The 16,316-nt window shown below is 40.9% G+C and overlaps 1 protein-coding gene across 1 annotated transcript in view; it reads left to right on the top strand.

Annotated features, from left to right (window-relative positions):
- Positions 1-15,112, top strand: part of BCAT1 (branched chain amino acid transaminase 1) — a 53,758-nt gene extending 38,646 nt beyond the window's left edge. The window contains exons 9-11 of the mRNA XM_040968446.1: positions 1,900-2,040; positions 4,662-4,736; positions 14,575-15,112. Coding sequence (XP_040824380.1) covers positions 1,900-2,040; positions 4,662-4,736; positions 14,575-14,616 — 258 coding nt within the window. The 3' untranslated portion in view covers positions 14,617-15,112. The remainder of the gene's footprint in view (positions 1-1,899; positions 2,041-4,661; positions 4,737-14,574) is intronic.
- The last annotated feature ends 1,204 nt before the right edge of the window (positions 15,113-16,316 follow it).

The raw sequence follows: 16,316 nt of genomic DNA, 5'->3' as shown, positions 1-16,316 counted from the left end.
TAATTCTACAATATCCTAAAGTAGACAAAACTCAACTGCCACATGCTGGCTGGCACATTGGTCATGACATTTACCAACTGTTGGTATAGTTTTAAACAGCTTGGCCTGTCCTAAATATGTTTGCAGTTAAAAAGATATTTTTGAAGCTTGGTAATTTTTGTTTTATTAAAGAAAATATCAACCAAATACAGAAGGCTTGATGACAAGCTGTAAGTGGAAATGCTTTCCCACAGTAATGATTTGCTAGCATAGAAAACAGTTTATTATGGAGGAAGTTTTTTTTTTTTTTCCTGACTCCTTAGCTGTAACTTATTTTAAAAGCCATTTTAAACAGTGAGACTTAATATGCCAAGAGGCATGTGGGGGGTTACCTCCACTTGCCAAACGGAAAATTGTCCAAAGATAAGTAGGGGTGAGCAGGAGAAAAACAATTCAGTTTATTCCCAAGGAACTTTGTTTTTTTCTTTTTCTAGAACATAAAACTCAACTTGTTTTCAATTAACTTGGTTGATTTTCTGGACCTTATTTATTTATTTATTCATTTACCTTTGAACAATGTAATTGTAATTGGACACTAAAATAGGTTGGAACTTGCAAGGAGCTATCTTTTGATTGCAGACATATTTTCCTATCCTTCCAAATCCACTTAAAGCATAATGCATTCTTTTAATGATTTGCATCTTGCCAAGAGCTTTGATGTCCATTTTATCTATTGTGGATTTGCAGGTTTTCAAAAAAAAAATACTCTCACTCTTTCTTAATACCAACCATTTTTTTTTAATTGTTCTTGGTTCAAATAGGTTGTTGACTAATTGAAAGGAATGAGAATTAAGCAGATTAAAGAATGAGTATTGGGGTTGGAGCTGTGGTTTAATAAATAAAACCACTGCTTGTGAAGCCTACATTCCTAATGGGTGCTGGTTTGAGTCTTGGCTGCTCTGTGTCTGATCCACCTTCCTGTTAACATGCCCAAGGAAAGCAACAGCAGAAGAAGCCTAAAGGTTTGGGCTTCTGCTACCCACGTGGGAAACCTGGATGAAACTCCTGGCTCCTAGTTTCAACCTGGCCCCCCAGCCTTGGCTTTTGCGGCCATCTGGGAAATGAAGCAGTGGATCGAATATCTCTGTGTGTCTCTTGCCCCTCTTTCTACAATTCTGACTTTAAAATGAATGAATAAGTCTGTGGAAGAAACACATGTCAAATACGTAAAAGCATCACAATTTTCGGTTTTATTTTTCCATCCCTAAGCAAGGTATTCAAATCTTTTAGCAGAGGTCAGAGGTCAGTGAAGTTACCTCATTCCACAGTGAAACTCAACTAGATATGATCCTAACAGGGAAGGAAGAGGAATAATGGTTAGAATCAACATCAGTCAACTTGGAAGAAGAAATAATATGTGCGTGCATTTTCTCAGATCAAGTCCAAATGTACAATTTTTTAAATGAATTTTTCATACATCCAAGCTAATTTTTTGTTGTTTTAACTCTTAAGAAATGCAATAGAAAAAAAGCTCAGGTTTGGAGCCAGTCAGATCAGACCTGGATTCAGATCCTGATGTCTGTGATTTGCTAATTATTTGGTCTCATAAAACCTTCTTGAAGTGTGGTTTCTTGTTCTGACTGATTCTACTTCCCTTTAGAAGTATTTAAATTTGCATGAAAGTAGCAAACAAAATTTGTACGAATAATTATAACATTATATAATATTTCCTTCATAGTAAAATAATGCTTAAGACTTAATTTGCAGTGTGCATTAAGCAGCATCTGTGATCTGTCAGTTTGTGAGAGTTTGTCTATGACAAATCTAAGACAGGCATGCGGTGGCTGTGAAACTGAGTTCAACCAGAATGTAATGCAGAAAAAGCAATGTTGCTTTTCTGTTTTGAACTGTCCCCAACAGGGCGAGTTTAAGGTGTCGGAGCGGTACCTCACCATGGATGACCTGACAGCAGCCCTGGAGGCCAACAGAGTGAAGGAGATGTTTGGCGCTGGGACTGCCTGTGTGGTTTGCCCAGTTTCTGCTATACTGTACCAGGGTGAGGTAAGATGACTATTTCTTCACTTCCTGTAATTTTCAGCACTTGCCTATAATTGGATTAATGTTAAACGTGTGAATGAAATTCTAGTTGAACCCAGGATGCAAAGGTTATTATTATTATTATTTTTGCTTGCCTTTTTTAATGACTTCACCATTACATTAACAGTACCATTTATCCAGATGAACGTGCTAGTCTCTTGCTCTCATCTTTCCAGTGGTTTCTTATGAGTTCAAACCTTGTGGGAAATTTTTATGTTTTGATAAGTGGTTGACTGCCTTGTATTGATTTTGATGTTGAAGCAGCTCCAATAGACTTGCATATTCATCTCCTGCCACTCATTAAGCAAGGCTTCCTTGCAGGGAGTTAGATTTCATTTCTCATTTGCGAAAGTACTTCTTAGCAATTGGTTTGGGATGGCCATTGATTATGGGAAATGAACTTTACTGGTCAATTCCTTTGTTATTTTTACTATTGTTATTAATTTTTTTAAGAAAAAAAGATTATTTCTTTAGCTTTATTTTTGTTTGAAAATCAGATTTACAAGAAGAGGAGAAATAGATTTTTCATCTGCTGGTTCACTCCCCAAATGCCTGCAATGACCAGAGCAGAACTGACCTGAAGCCAGTATCCCAGAACTTTCTCTGGGTTTCCCATAGGGTTCCCGGGGCCCAAGGACTCGAATCCTTCTCTGCTGCTTTCCCTGGTTGTCAGTAGGAGCTGGTTTGGAACCAACGTTCATAAGGGATACCTGTGCTGCAAGCAGAGGCTTAGCTTGATGAGCCACCATGCTGACCGTTATTTAATCCAGGGTAGAGTTACAGAGACCGAGAAGACAGGGAAGAGAGGGAGGGAGAGGGAGGTTGGAGGGATTAACTTCCTTAATGGCCGTAATAGCCAGGGCTTAACCTGGAGTGCCACAATGCCAGTTCCTGCAATTAATAAGCAGATCACTTTACAAACTTTATAGTTAGTCAGCATTGTGCATTTACTAAGCATCTTCCAAAAGGAACTCAAGGTGTGGTTGGGAGAAATGTTCACCTCTTGCATTTTATATTGCATTGTTTTCTTGTTGGGGTTTTTGCCTCCCGTTTGTAACAAAGCTCCAATAGTTAGTAATGAGATCTAATTTCATAACTTTAAAGCATGTGGGCCTTATCTTTGTTGCACAAACTGACTTGAATTTCTCTTATTTAAAATGATTTCTGGGGCCCGGCGCGGTGGCGCAGTGGTTAAGGTCCTCGCCTTGCACGCCCGGGATCCCATATGGGCGCTGGTTCTATCCCAGCAGCCCCGCTTCCCTTCCAGCTCCCTGCCTGTGGCCCGGGAAGGCAGTCAAGGACGGCCCAAAGCTTTGGGACCCTGCACCCACGTGGGAGACCCAGAAGAGGCTCCTGGCTTCGGATCGGCATAGCACCGGCCGTTGCGCTCACTTAGGGAGTGAATCATTGGACGGAAGATCTTCCTCTCTGTCTTTCCTCTCTGTATATCCACCTTTCCAATAAAAAAGTAATAATAAAAATAAATCTTTAAAATGATTTCTGCTGGGTTTTCAGTCCTGCGATGCAGTTGTTTTTCTTCAGCTGATCGAATCGATTTTTTTTTTTTGCTGCTGTGTTTGATGTTGCCTGATCCATTGCTTCGAGTTTATAACTGGCTTTGAGGAATTGCTTCTGACATAATTGCCCATATGACGTGATCAATCATTCCTTGGGAAAGTTACTATTCTGTGTTCTGCCAGTGCTCGCCATGATTAGGATCTCACTGTTTAGTGTCTTTCCCTTGTAGGCGTGTCGGCATCGGGGTGTGACTCCTCTCTGTGAACTAATTCTATCATTAGGTCAGGTTTTTTTGAACACTAATTATTTCACCTAGAAAGAAGTTTATATGATTTAATGTGTTTTTAATGGCTCTATTTTAGGGGAACATTTAGAGCTAAAAGGTCCATCTAATTATCCTGTTATACAAAGAGAGCACAGAGTATCTGCTAAAATCAAACTATCCAAAGCCTCCAAGCCAACAAGGCATGAACAGGCATGGCTTAGATATACATTGGTGCCAGGAAATTTCTTCCAGCCATTAATATAATCACGTTCCCCAAGATTGTGGAGGCTGTGGCCCTGGAGATGTGGTGTGGGCTCCAGATGGGTTTTTAGGAGCCCTTTATGTGAAGGCGTAGGCCCGCTTTAATTGATGTCCCTGAAATAACTTGCTTTGATTTGGGGCAAAATATCATTGAGCTCTCATTCCCTTGCCATGCTGTTAGATATGGAGGATAACCAGATTCTTGGAAGAGGCCTCATTCTTTAAACTCAGCCTCTGTTGCAGATGTCTCAGCTTCTCGATTCCTTGGGTCACCTGGGCTGTTGCATATAAAATAGTTGTCCCTAAATTCTGTGATAGGTAGTAAACATCCTATCAGTGACTTGTGAGTTTTAGTCATATTCAAAATAGAAAGAAACCCTTGGCATAAAGAGCTACCGTGCGTGAGCCGTAGGTTATAGTGTCACTCTTTACTTCAGTGGGATTGCCTTCCTGTAGGAGGATTGCTGCCTGTCTCACCTGCTGTCATTCTACTGGGACATGTGAACGTCTTCAAATGGCCTTGTTTCTCTTGTTTTCATAGACAATGCATATTCCAACTATGGAGAATGGTCCCAAGCTAGCAAGCCGTCTCTTGGGTAAATTGACTGATATCCAGGTAAGGGTGTTTCTTCCTTCCATCCCTTATTTTCTTTCCCTTCTCTCCTCTGTTTTTCTTTCCTCTTCTTTTCTTTCTTAGAGAGATAGACCCATCTAATGGCTCACTTTCCAAATGAGCTCAATAGCCAGTTAGGCTGGTCTAAAGCCAGGAGCCTCTTCCATGTCTGCCATGTAGATACAGAGGCCTAAGGTCTTAGACCACCATCCACTGCTTTCCCAGGCTCATTAGCAGGGAGCTGCATCTCAAATAGAGCAGGAGGATCTCAATCTGATGCTCATATGGGGGACCATTTGTGATGCTGACACTCTCGGTGCTAGCTTTACCCACTACACCACACTACTGGCCCCATAATGTGTTTCTTTTTAAATATCACCTATTCAGCCAGAATTGAGAACCAGCTCATGTTCTGATGGATAGAAGAGATTAAATATTGCAGCTGGAAATCAGTCATTTCACACTATGGGAAGATGTTCCTCATTGTATTGTGGGCACAATCAAAGCAGAAATGGGAAAGAGGATTCATGTTTAAATACCAAATGGCTTTCCATCATAAAAAAATAACTCTAGGAGTCATGGTCAGCTTTGGCGTTCAGATAGCATTGAAGATGCCTGGCTCTTGGCCCTGTTCCTGCCTCAGACTCCAGCTGCAAGCTCCCACAGACCGCATGCAGGGAGGTGAGGGTCACAGCTCAGGAGCTGGCTTCCGGAGCTGAATTTGTGACTCCAGACTTTGGTCAGGCCATCTCCCAGCACTTGGCAGAAATTTGGGAAGAGTGAATCAGTGGAAAGTAGGGTTAGCAACATTGTGTGTGTGTGTTTTATTCTGAATTATAAATGTTGACATTTAGAAATTCCATTACACTGGATAGCATATTTTATCCTCCCCAGAAAACATTAAAAGTTGCAGAAGGTGCAGTTAAAAAATTATATTACCTGTGATTTCAAACCTGAGATTTGGTAATTTCTAATCTTTGATCTTAAACTTCCATATTTTGTTAGCATTTAAATACTTTGAAATACTTTTTTTTTTCTAGCAAAGTGGGATTATGTTATAGTTTTTTCTTTTTTCACTTAATATGCTTTTTTTCTTAAAAGCCTTTGTCAATATTTTTTCTTAAAACCTGTATCTGAAGTTTAATGAAATTCACTAGACTTATGTACAATGTTTTGCTTTTGTTTTATGTTTTTCATGAGTCATGCTGTTGATGGTTCTTGCATTATCATGAACGATGCATTTTCGGTTATTAGGATAAATCTCTGGGGTTATGATTTTTGGATCAACAGTATGTTCATCTATTTTTCTTTTCATAATAATAACTTTATTTTGTTGTTTATTTCTGAGCAGCAGCCTGGAGTACAACCATAGGTGGTTAAATGGACACATCAAATGCAAGACTATTCTGTAACTTGGAAATATTTTACAAATTCTTGAAGGATTTTCTTGAGCACGGATGTAATTGTAATTACATCGCACCATTGTAATTTACTAAGAAGTTTTTAAAAGGAGCTGAGTCTCATATTGAGAAGTAAAATAAAATCAGAGCAGATGATAATCAATCGTAACACTAAGATGTACCTAAAGCTGATTGAGAAAGCAGTGGGCCTCTAACAACAGTAATTGAAGTCTTTCGTAGTAGTAACAGTAGTAATTTTGAAAGGCTTACTCACCTATTTTAATTGTGGTTTTTGAAACTGCGAATTCTCTTCCATTCTTCAACAGAGGTTTTCTGTATGAAATTATTTTTATAATGGTGAATTAAGGACTATCTTAATATTTGAGGAAGTAAAACATTTACTTAAGAGTTGTTTTCTCCCTTCATATAGAGGGGCAATTAAAGTAATTTGAGAGGAAGCTATTAAATATTTCTACAGGGGTGACTTGAGCATTCTCACAGTTTTCAGAGTTATACGTATTCATCTGTTGTACTTAATCATTACTTTTTATGCAAATAAATAGCATAAATAGAAGGAAGAGAATATAATTTGTTAGACTATGAAATACTTTATCCAAAATTGGTTAGAGATTGGGGGAAAAAATTGAATCCATGTAATCGTTGCAGTCAGAGTAGCCATCTTGGAAAATTTTCTTGAACAAATTACACCTGTGGAGCCTTTGACATGCAATACGACATTTCAGGATTACTTCCTAGAGATTATATGCAATAAGAGGGTTACATTTGTTCGACTGATTATAAAAAGGTAAAGAAACAAACACTGGACTGGAAGAAATATCAAGGTCAAGTTAATAGTTGACATTGGGGGAGAGATCTGAGTGGAGCCGAGCAGATCCAGTCTTCAAGTTTTGGGTATGGAAGGACCCACAAAGAGGCAATGACAGAACTGTGAGACTGTTCTGAGAGTGACAAAATACACGCACAGGGGGCAGGTAATTGAAACAGCAGCTCGTGTTGTTGCTTGGAATGCCCACATTGCCTGTGAGGGCCTATTGATGTCCATCCTGCCAGCTTCCTGCCAGGGTGATGCTCAGAGGCAGCAGGTGGTGGTTCAAGAACTTGAGTCGTTGCCACCCAGCGAGGAAGTACACGATGGAGTACCTGGCTCCTGACTCTGACTTCAGCTCGGCCAGCTATGCTTGTTGCCTGGATTTGAGAAATGAACTAGCAAAGAGCTCTCTCTGCTTGTGTTTCTCTGTCCCTCTCCTTCCGTTTCTTTCTTTCTTTCCGTTTCTTTCTTTCTTTTCTTTCTTTCTCCTTCTTTCTTCCTTCCTTCCTTCCTTTCTCTCTTTCTTTCTTTCTTTCTTTCTGCTTTTCAAAGAAAATTTAAAATGAAAAAATAATTTAAACTATGCATTATGCTGATCATTATACTACAGTTATTTTCCATATTATTATAATCCCAAGAGTAAAGAGAAGTCTAAATATGATTTTCAGTTGAGGTGGTAAGCCATTACCAAGGTCATTAGAAACACATTTTCAAAAGTAATAGTATGGATATCAAAAGAATGGAAGTGAGTAAAGGAAATGTTGTTTGTTGACTCACTCAACAAATGCAGGGATGAAGGAGTCTAAACTTAGTTCATGTATGAGCTGCGGATTTAAAAAATTTCTACCAAAAATTTTATTCTTTATTTCTATTTTTTCCATGAACTTTTGGAAATGCCCCTGTATTGAAAACAAAAATTGTACTGCCCTATTTGCCACTAGCATAGTATTGTAAAAAAAAGATGAAAATGTTAGAAAAGAATCTGAACCCCTGATATAGCAGAAGGAAAACACAAATTCAATGTAAATGTGACCATAAAAAGGAGTTTAAAATAAACAAGTAATAAACACTCAAATGCAGTGCAATATCAGAAAAAATGACTTTCTCTCCTAACTTTATACAATCTCAAGGGAACTTGGTGCTTGTAGCAAAAAAAGAAGTTAATGATTGCTTATTTTACCCAAGATACTAAAGTATCATGGTAGCACACTGAAAATTAGCAGTAGGAGAAGAGCTCTGTTCTCAACAAAGACACGAAGAGATACAGTCACAGGACACAGTGGTTCTGAATGAACCGCAAACCAGAAGCTCCAAATCGGCTACAAATTATCCAGTACCGAAGGCCTGCCATCCATTCATAATCGAAAACCGCATCTTTCTTCTTCAATTATTTTATGTCTGTGCATAGAAACCTAAAATCTTAAAATTACCCTTACAACACGGCAGATCGGTGCTGTCTGCCAAGCGGCTAGGACGTCTGTTTCCAAGAGAACTAATTTTGGTAATTATTACGGAAAAAGCAGAGTATTGCATCAGGTTTTACATTTGATCTCTGTTGGCATGAGGTGGAAATGTGGAAGTTCGCTACAAAGTTGTTCTAGTAAATTCAAGAAGAAAGGGAATGGCAGCCACCAAACACGCTTCAAGGCTTGCACCAGTATGACCCAGGGGGAGAATTCCTCCTGAACCACAAGATTTGGCTTTCATTTTAACTTCTCCGCTTCTGTGCGTGAGTAAGAGTCTCTAAGGTCGAGTGTTCATCCATGTAGCTAATTAGCCGTACAGCACTGTGGCTCTGAGATGATTCTCCAAGTACCTCCTGGGAGGGCCACATTTCACATGAAAGTGGCTTTTCTTTTTGCCTTGTTCTTAAGCAACAGGGAAAAAAACACATCTGTGTTCCACTTTAGCCAAACTTGACCTTGGAGATATTAGCCATGCTTTCTCTGTGGCTTTTCCTGCTGTTCCTTTTATGCTATTCCAGTTAAGACCTTCATCACTTGGACTCCCACTGTTTGTGGTCCTCTGTTCTCCATGCATGCTCTGCCTTCTGGACCCCTCGTGCCTTTGCTGTGCCTTTTATAATTTGCTCAGCTGATAAGATCTTCTCTGTACTTCCATCTCCTTTTAAATCTCTTGAGTAACACCCCAATTCCTGTATTCCACACACCCCACTGAAATACTGGTGCTTCCCCCAACTTCCATAATGCCAAGATGATCACCTAAGACCTCGAAATTGCCTAGTAATTAGTGCTACCTGTGTCCCTCTTGTTGGACTGTTTGAGAGGTGGAATTGGTGTGTTTCTCTACTTCTGTCCCGCAGCGTTTGCACGGGGCTAAGACACACACCGTACACATGCAGCGATGTTTCTTGCATGAAGGAATGAAGAAATGAATGAGGGAGGGAGGCATCCAGCAGATGCATTTACTAGCAAGTAAAAATGGATTCTGATAGAGCTGAGCAGAAACTCTTGCATGGTTTGATAACCACACTGACAATAGTGCAGTGACTTCTTGGGCCACGTGAATGTGTTTTCTTCTACCACACCTCTTTTGCAGGGGTGGGGGAGGTTTAATTTTCGTTTATCTGAAATCTGTAGATAGTTAGGCAGATAGCTTCTATTCTGATTCACTCCCCAAAGTGCCCACACCAGAACAGACAGGACCAGGTCAAAGCCAAGAGTCTGGAACCTGATCCAGCTTGGGCATGTCAATGGCAGAGACCTACCTACTTGAGCCATCCCCTGCCGCTTACCAATGTGCCCATTTATATTATACTAGAATCAGGGGCCAGCGTTACGCTGTAGTGAGTTTAACCACTGCCTATACTGTTGGTATCCCTTGAGGAGACAGTTCAAGTTCTAACTGCTCCATTTCAGATTCGGCTTCCTACTAATGTGCCTGGGAAAGCAGCAACAGATGGCCCAAGTTTTTGGACCGTTATCAAAGACCCAAATGGATTTTCGGGTTGCTGGTTCCCAGCTGGCTCTATGAAGATTGCTTTATTTATTTAAAGGGAAGGTTTCAGTGATAGAAGAGTGAAAATCTTTCATCCACTCATTCACTCCCCAAATGACTGCAGTGACCAGGGCTGTGCCAGGCCCGAGCCAAAAGCCAGGAGCTTCCTCTAAGTCATTCACATGGTCCAGGGGCCCAAAAACTTGGGCCATCCTCCACTGCTTTCTCAGGCTCATTAGCAGGGAGCTGGATCAAAAGTGAAACAGCCAGCTTTCCAACCAGTTGCCCAAGTAAGATAGATATACTGCAGGCATAAACTGCTACACCACAGCACTTACCCCAATAAATAAATCTTAAAAAAAAAAAATTAGGCTAGAGTCAGAATCAAAGCTCTCATCCATGCACACACATATCAATTCAGAGTATGGTCTTCCTCTTAAAGAAAAACAAATTATATACTTTTTAAAAAGATTTATTCGTTTTCATATGAAAGCCTGTTTTAGGAAAGGAGAGATAGAGAAATCTTCCATCTTCTGGTTTGCTCCCTAAGTGGCTGCAACAGCTGAACATATCTGAAGGCAGGAACCAGGAGCTTGTTAGTTTCCCATGTGGACGCAGGGGTCCAAGGGCTAAAGCCATCCTCCACTGCTTTCTCAGGCCATAAGCAGAGAGCTGGATCAGAAGTGAACAGGTGGGATGCAAACCAGTACCCACATGGGATGCTGGTGCCATGGATGTTGATTTATCCTGTTGTGCCACAGTGCCTGCCTGAAAACAAAAATGTAATTTTTGAATGATTTATGTATTTGTATTGGAAAGGCATATTTATAGAGGGAAAGATAATCTGTTCCCAAGTGGTCCAACAGTCAGAGCTGAGCCAACCCAGAGCCAGGAGCTTCTTCCAGGTCTCCCACATGGGTGCAGGGTCCCAAGACTTTGAGCTTCTCTCTACTGCTTTCCCAGGCCACAAGCAAGGAGCTGGATGGGAAGTGGAATAGCTGGGATGCAAACCAGTGCCCATATGTGATCTCAGCACATGCAAGGCGAGGACATTAGCTGCTAGGCTATCATGCTGGGCCCAGAAAAATCCAATTTCTATCTCTGATAAGATCTGGCGTTTCTACGTAGTTATTTTTCTTTGAAAAAGCAATCATAATTATCCATCAGCCACTTTAACTGTCTGATTGCCAAGTGCCTTAGGTAAATCACAAATATAAATTATCTGTAATATCTGATTTCTTGGCTATGTCTCTGAGTGCTGTGTTTTTACATAAAAGCATAGATTGCTGAATGAGAGTGCTAAAAAACTAGTATATGTTATGCCAATTCGTGGAGCGATAGGAACTATGACAGTCATCCTAACCCAATTGATTGTAATCGCGTGTCAAGCCACTAATTGAAAGCTAATTTCACCAGTGAGATTAACAACGAAATGATGATAATTATGAATCGCAGCACATACATCTTCAGAAAGGGCAGTACACTGACACCTGACGTCTTGTAAACTGAGGGCATTGCAGATGGGGGGAATAAAACACCTATGTTCTCTAACTGAAGTTGGGTTAACATCGGACGGGCAAATCAGGCAGAATGAGCCACGTTTCCTTCATAGTTCATCATGCAGCAAGAGGTGGCAATTTCCACTACATGGAAGAAGCAAGCAGCCCACACAGCATCCCTCAGACTCCTTTGACTCCCCTTTTCGTGCAAACCCCAAGACAGTGGTTAAACCCATTTTTGACCCCGAGTATTTTTGTCAGTTTGACAGATTGCCTTCACTGAGATTCCTAAGAGCAACGTGTACATGAAGAGTTAGCTTGGGGAACAGAACAGAACAGTGTTTCAGGCAGTCGTTGCTCAGGGCCAACATTTGAGGAAACATGCTGTGAAGGAGAGTTGCTTCTGTCTTGCTCATAAATCAATTTTTAAAATTTTTGAAAATTTGTTTCACAGAGTTTTCTATTAGAAGTCTTTGCTGGGAACCCATGATATAAAACAGATAGGAGTGGAATTGTTCTGCAGTCAAGAATGAAGATCCACAGCATCATTCACTTGGGTTATGCCTGTGTGGTAGATGGTTTTTGATGATCTTGCTAATGCAGTAACTGTGAAGTTTCATGTTATTCATTGGATCTGCTGTTAGCTTGGGATTGATGGGCCTGTCCTTAAGAACAGGGAAATAGTCTGGGTGCTCCAGGCCAACTCACAGAGATGGATTTGCTTGTCCCACGCTTGGGTAGGGAGAGCTCTCCCATGTCACACATGGTGGCCTATGGAAGCATGTGTGATGCATCGCAGGCTGCCGAGCAGAAGCTAGAACTTGGGAGAGACCCTTCCAGAACCTGGGCTCCATCTTTAGCTAACTGCAATCTTGTGAAAGTTAACTTAATCTTCCTCATGTTCCATTTCTCGCTTACAAGACTGCATTGGTAATGGCACATATAGCCTAGGGGTACTGTGAGGATGATTGAGGTAGTAAGTCTTTTAGCTCTTGCCATTGTGGCCTTGCTAGGGGGTCATGGCTCAAAAGGCGAGAGGTTATTTCAATACGGGTGTTTTCTAAGTGAGTGAGTCTGTGGCTGTAGAACTAGCTTTCTCTTTCTAGCATTCTGCATCTACATGTGACTTAATTCAGTTTTAAATATTAAAATTCAAATCTGTTTCTAAAGAGGTTTATTCGAGAAGCAGAGTTATAGAGGTGCAGCAGAGGCAGGAGAGTGGGGGCAGCAAAAGTCGTCTGGTTCCCTCCCACAGTGGCTACAATGGCCCAGGCTGAGTCAGGTTGAGTCTGAGAGTCTGGAACTCCATCTGGTCTTCCATATTGGTGGCAGAAGTGCAACCACTTGGACCATCTTCCTCTGCTTCCCCAGGCACATCAGCCGGGAGCTGGGTCACAGTGGTGTAGCCATTGCTGAAGTTTCCACATGTATGGGATGGCAGCATTGCAGGTTGCAACCTAACCCACCACCCCCTTAGGTTTGCTTTTTAAAACAAATTCTTAATGCAAATGATCAAATTCTGATTGATATAGTTGCATAACCTTTGAGGGAGTTAAAAAATCGGGATGCCACTATAACACAAACAACTTTGATTTGGAGATCACAGAGCTTGTCAACTTTAACGTTTGTGTCTGTGTGCATTTGTGGACATAAAAACACTCTGTAGTGCACATCCCAATTAGCTAGAAGTGCTTGCTACATGCAGGTTGTCAGGAACCTTCCAGAGCTTCTGCTTTGATGTGAGTCCTGCGAATTTGCATTTCTGACGGGTTGCCAGCTGATGCTGACCCTCATGGTCCAGAGAATACACTTTGAGCATCATTTTTTTTTAATTTAAAAAATGCATTTGAATAGTGGAGAACAAATCCCATCCTCTGATGGAACCGTGTGGACCCAATTAAAGGCAGTACCCTGAAACCCAATTCAGGTCCCCAACCTGGGTAGCACTGTTCCAACCCAAGTACTTCCTAAGCCTTCGCCTGCTGCCGTCCTGAGCGCATACGAGCAGTAAGCCGGTGTTGGGAGCAGATCCAGAACTCAAGCCCAGGTGCTTCACCACTGGATACGGCTGTCCCGGGAGGCATCTTAACTGCTGTGCCAAATCCCCAGCCTGTATCACTCATTTAAAAGTAACGAAGACTGATTTTTACTATGTGGTTTCATTTGGCGAACAGAGGGAAAACGTGCTTCTAAAAGTTTGTTGAAAAATGGAATTGTAAGATTATTTTGGCATCAGAAATGTGAAATGCATGCCAAGTTTTTGGATAATACACATTTTTCAGAAGCTTTTTTTTTTTTTTTATTGCTGCCGGTTCACTTACCAAAGGCTTGTAACTGCTGGAAGAGGAGCAGACAAGGCCAGGAGCAAGGGACTCAGTGTAGGCCGCCCCAGGAGGTGGCAGGAACTCAGTGCTAACTTGCATGTGCTTTAGCAGGAAGCTGGAGAGAGGAGCTGTAGCATGGTATTGAACAGGCGCACGCTGGTGTGAAATTGGGGAATCTTCCTAGAAGTCTAAGCCCTTGTGCACTCCTGAAGTTTTTTTGAAGTACCCTTGTACTCTGTGTTTTAGGATCTGTGGCATCACGTAAGTTTCTGCCATAATTGTAAAATGTGTGATTTTTTTTTTCTAGGTAGTTCATGTGGAAAATCTCCCCTAAGTATTTTTTTTTAATTGGAAATCAGATATACAGAGAGAAGGAGAGACAGATCTTCCATTCACTTGTTCACTCTCCAAGTGGCCACAATGGCTGGAGCTGTTCCCAAGGTGTTGGGCCATCCTCCACTGCTTTCCCAGGCCATAAGTATGGAGCTGAGGACAGGAACTGGTGCCCATATGGGATCCTAGTGCATGCAAAGCCACAACTTTAGCCACTAGGCTACTGCTTTGGGTTCCCTGTGTATATTTTCTCCTTCATTTGTGTTAAGCCTCTAATTTCATTTTTGAACTGATAAAAGCAGATTCTGCACATAATCTTAGCCAATAGGCTGAGAAGCAGCCTAATGTCATTTTCAGTGTGAATATACATTGCCTGTTGAGAACAGAATTGAAGCTTTCATCCAACCTTGGCTGTGTTAACAAGTTTGTATCTGCACTCTTTCTGTGGTGTTACCCTCTGCACTGACTGACACGTGCTTTGTTGTTCTCTTTTTGTAGTATGGAAGAGAAGAAAGCGACTGGACAATCGTATTATCCTGAGTGGAAAACACAGAATACCAACTGTACGCGCTTGGGATAAACCTGTTGCAGTTGAATGGTGATAGATTTCTTTGACTACCTGTTAGTTGATGTCCCTACCGTAGCTCGTAGGATCGGTGTGTTCTAAGGATGATTCTCCTTTTAAGCTAGAGAAAACGAATTGCAATCATTCATGGTGTCTTGTAACCTTGGCAATGGTTGCTTACGTTCCCTTTTCCCAGAAAGATAATAATGCAAGTCACATAACGTAGAATTTCCTTTAGTAATTTGCCTCCCTTCATCCTTTTTAGATTAAAAAAAAAAGATTGTTTACTCCTTGGTATAAATTATGCTCTGCTCCTCAACCAAATGAGCTGATTGGAATATATTTCATGGATGCCATTCCCTGCATCGCATCTTTATCTTTGGAAAGTGTTTGTTTGTTTTTCATGTCAAGACTCATCTCATGTGTTTGCAGGCGCCTGAGTCCATCTCAGGGCATGTATCTTATTGTTGATGTCACAGTTCTCTCCAATCTCGCCCTGTGTGTCAGTGAGGCCTGAGCACACATGTGCTGTTGCCCTTGCCACAAGGTGTGTCATTGGCTGTCAGTCAGGCTGCTAGAGAACGAAGGATCTTATGCCTCAGATCTTGGTATCCCCAGTGCCTGGCAGGTGGTGGCAACTCCAATCCACATCGTACATAACGAAGGACTGTGTTGCCTGTGTATAGGTGTATTTTGTTTCTGTATTATGAATTGTCCTTATTAGAATTTGTGATGGATTCAATCAGGGTATGTATTAGCTTCATAGTCACTTTGTATTCCCTCGACTACTAAACTGGTGCGGTTACTCAAAGGTGTAGTTGGTTGAAGGAATCATTTCCGATTTGAAGACTGTCTTGAGATGGGACCAGTAGAGAAGTCACAATATCATGCCCACCAAATGGAGATGACAAATGTTGAATATTAAGTCTTAAATGCCAAATAAACCATCTGTTGACAGTGACAGGTAGAAACAGAGGTATGTTATAGTTTTTATACTCTATTTTTTTCTAAGTATTCTCTATTTGTTTTATTGAATGGAGATCAGGTGAACAAATGGTGACAGCAGAGGAAGAGCTGTGAATCACAATTGTATCCTGACTGGTTTATCTTGATAAGAAACATTTGTCCTTGGAAGGTCAATTCTCAGATACTGAATTCTGGTTTTCTTCAGTTCCCAATAATTTCCATTTCACTGATCATATCTGATTGTTTTTTCAGAACAAGGAAAAAGCACATTCTAAAACTTGGATGCACTGGAAAGCTTTCCTTGAGGCATTTAGCAATACATAGTAAATGGGCTTTGATTCTTTTCCAAAACTTTTTGCCTTAGGGTCTTTTTAAGACATGACTGGTAAAAATGGAAATTAACGAAGATGAAAAGAAATGGTGAAAGTATCTTTTGGAAGAATTTTAATTGGTGATCTCAGATTTGGGGAGGTCTCCTTTTCAGATCTCGGGTGCCCTTCAGGATCTCTGCAGCCTAAATGCACTCGCCTCATTTTTAATATTCCTGTCTCATGGAGAGTTTCAGCTAATTTTCACTTGTTTTATGAGAAATGGAAATTATTACTTTGCCATTATATTTTATACATGAACATACTCACGGTTAAACTTAGAGAGCATTGGTTTTGTATGATTACATAAAAAAAAAAATAAACATTGTATGCCCTTGCCA

Source organism: Ochotona curzoniae, unplaced genomic scaffold, assembly GCF_017591425.1.
Source record: "Ochotona curzoniae isolate NIBS_2020 unplaced genomic scaffold, NIBS_Ocur_1.0 contig_1482, whole genome shotgun sequence".
NCBI lineage: Eukaryota > Metazoa > Chordata > Mammalia > Lagomorpha > Ochotonidae > Ochotona > Ochotona curzoniae.
The sequence above is the reverse complement of the archived record's forward strand: the minus strand, read 5'-3'. Positions and strand labels throughout refer to the sequence as shown.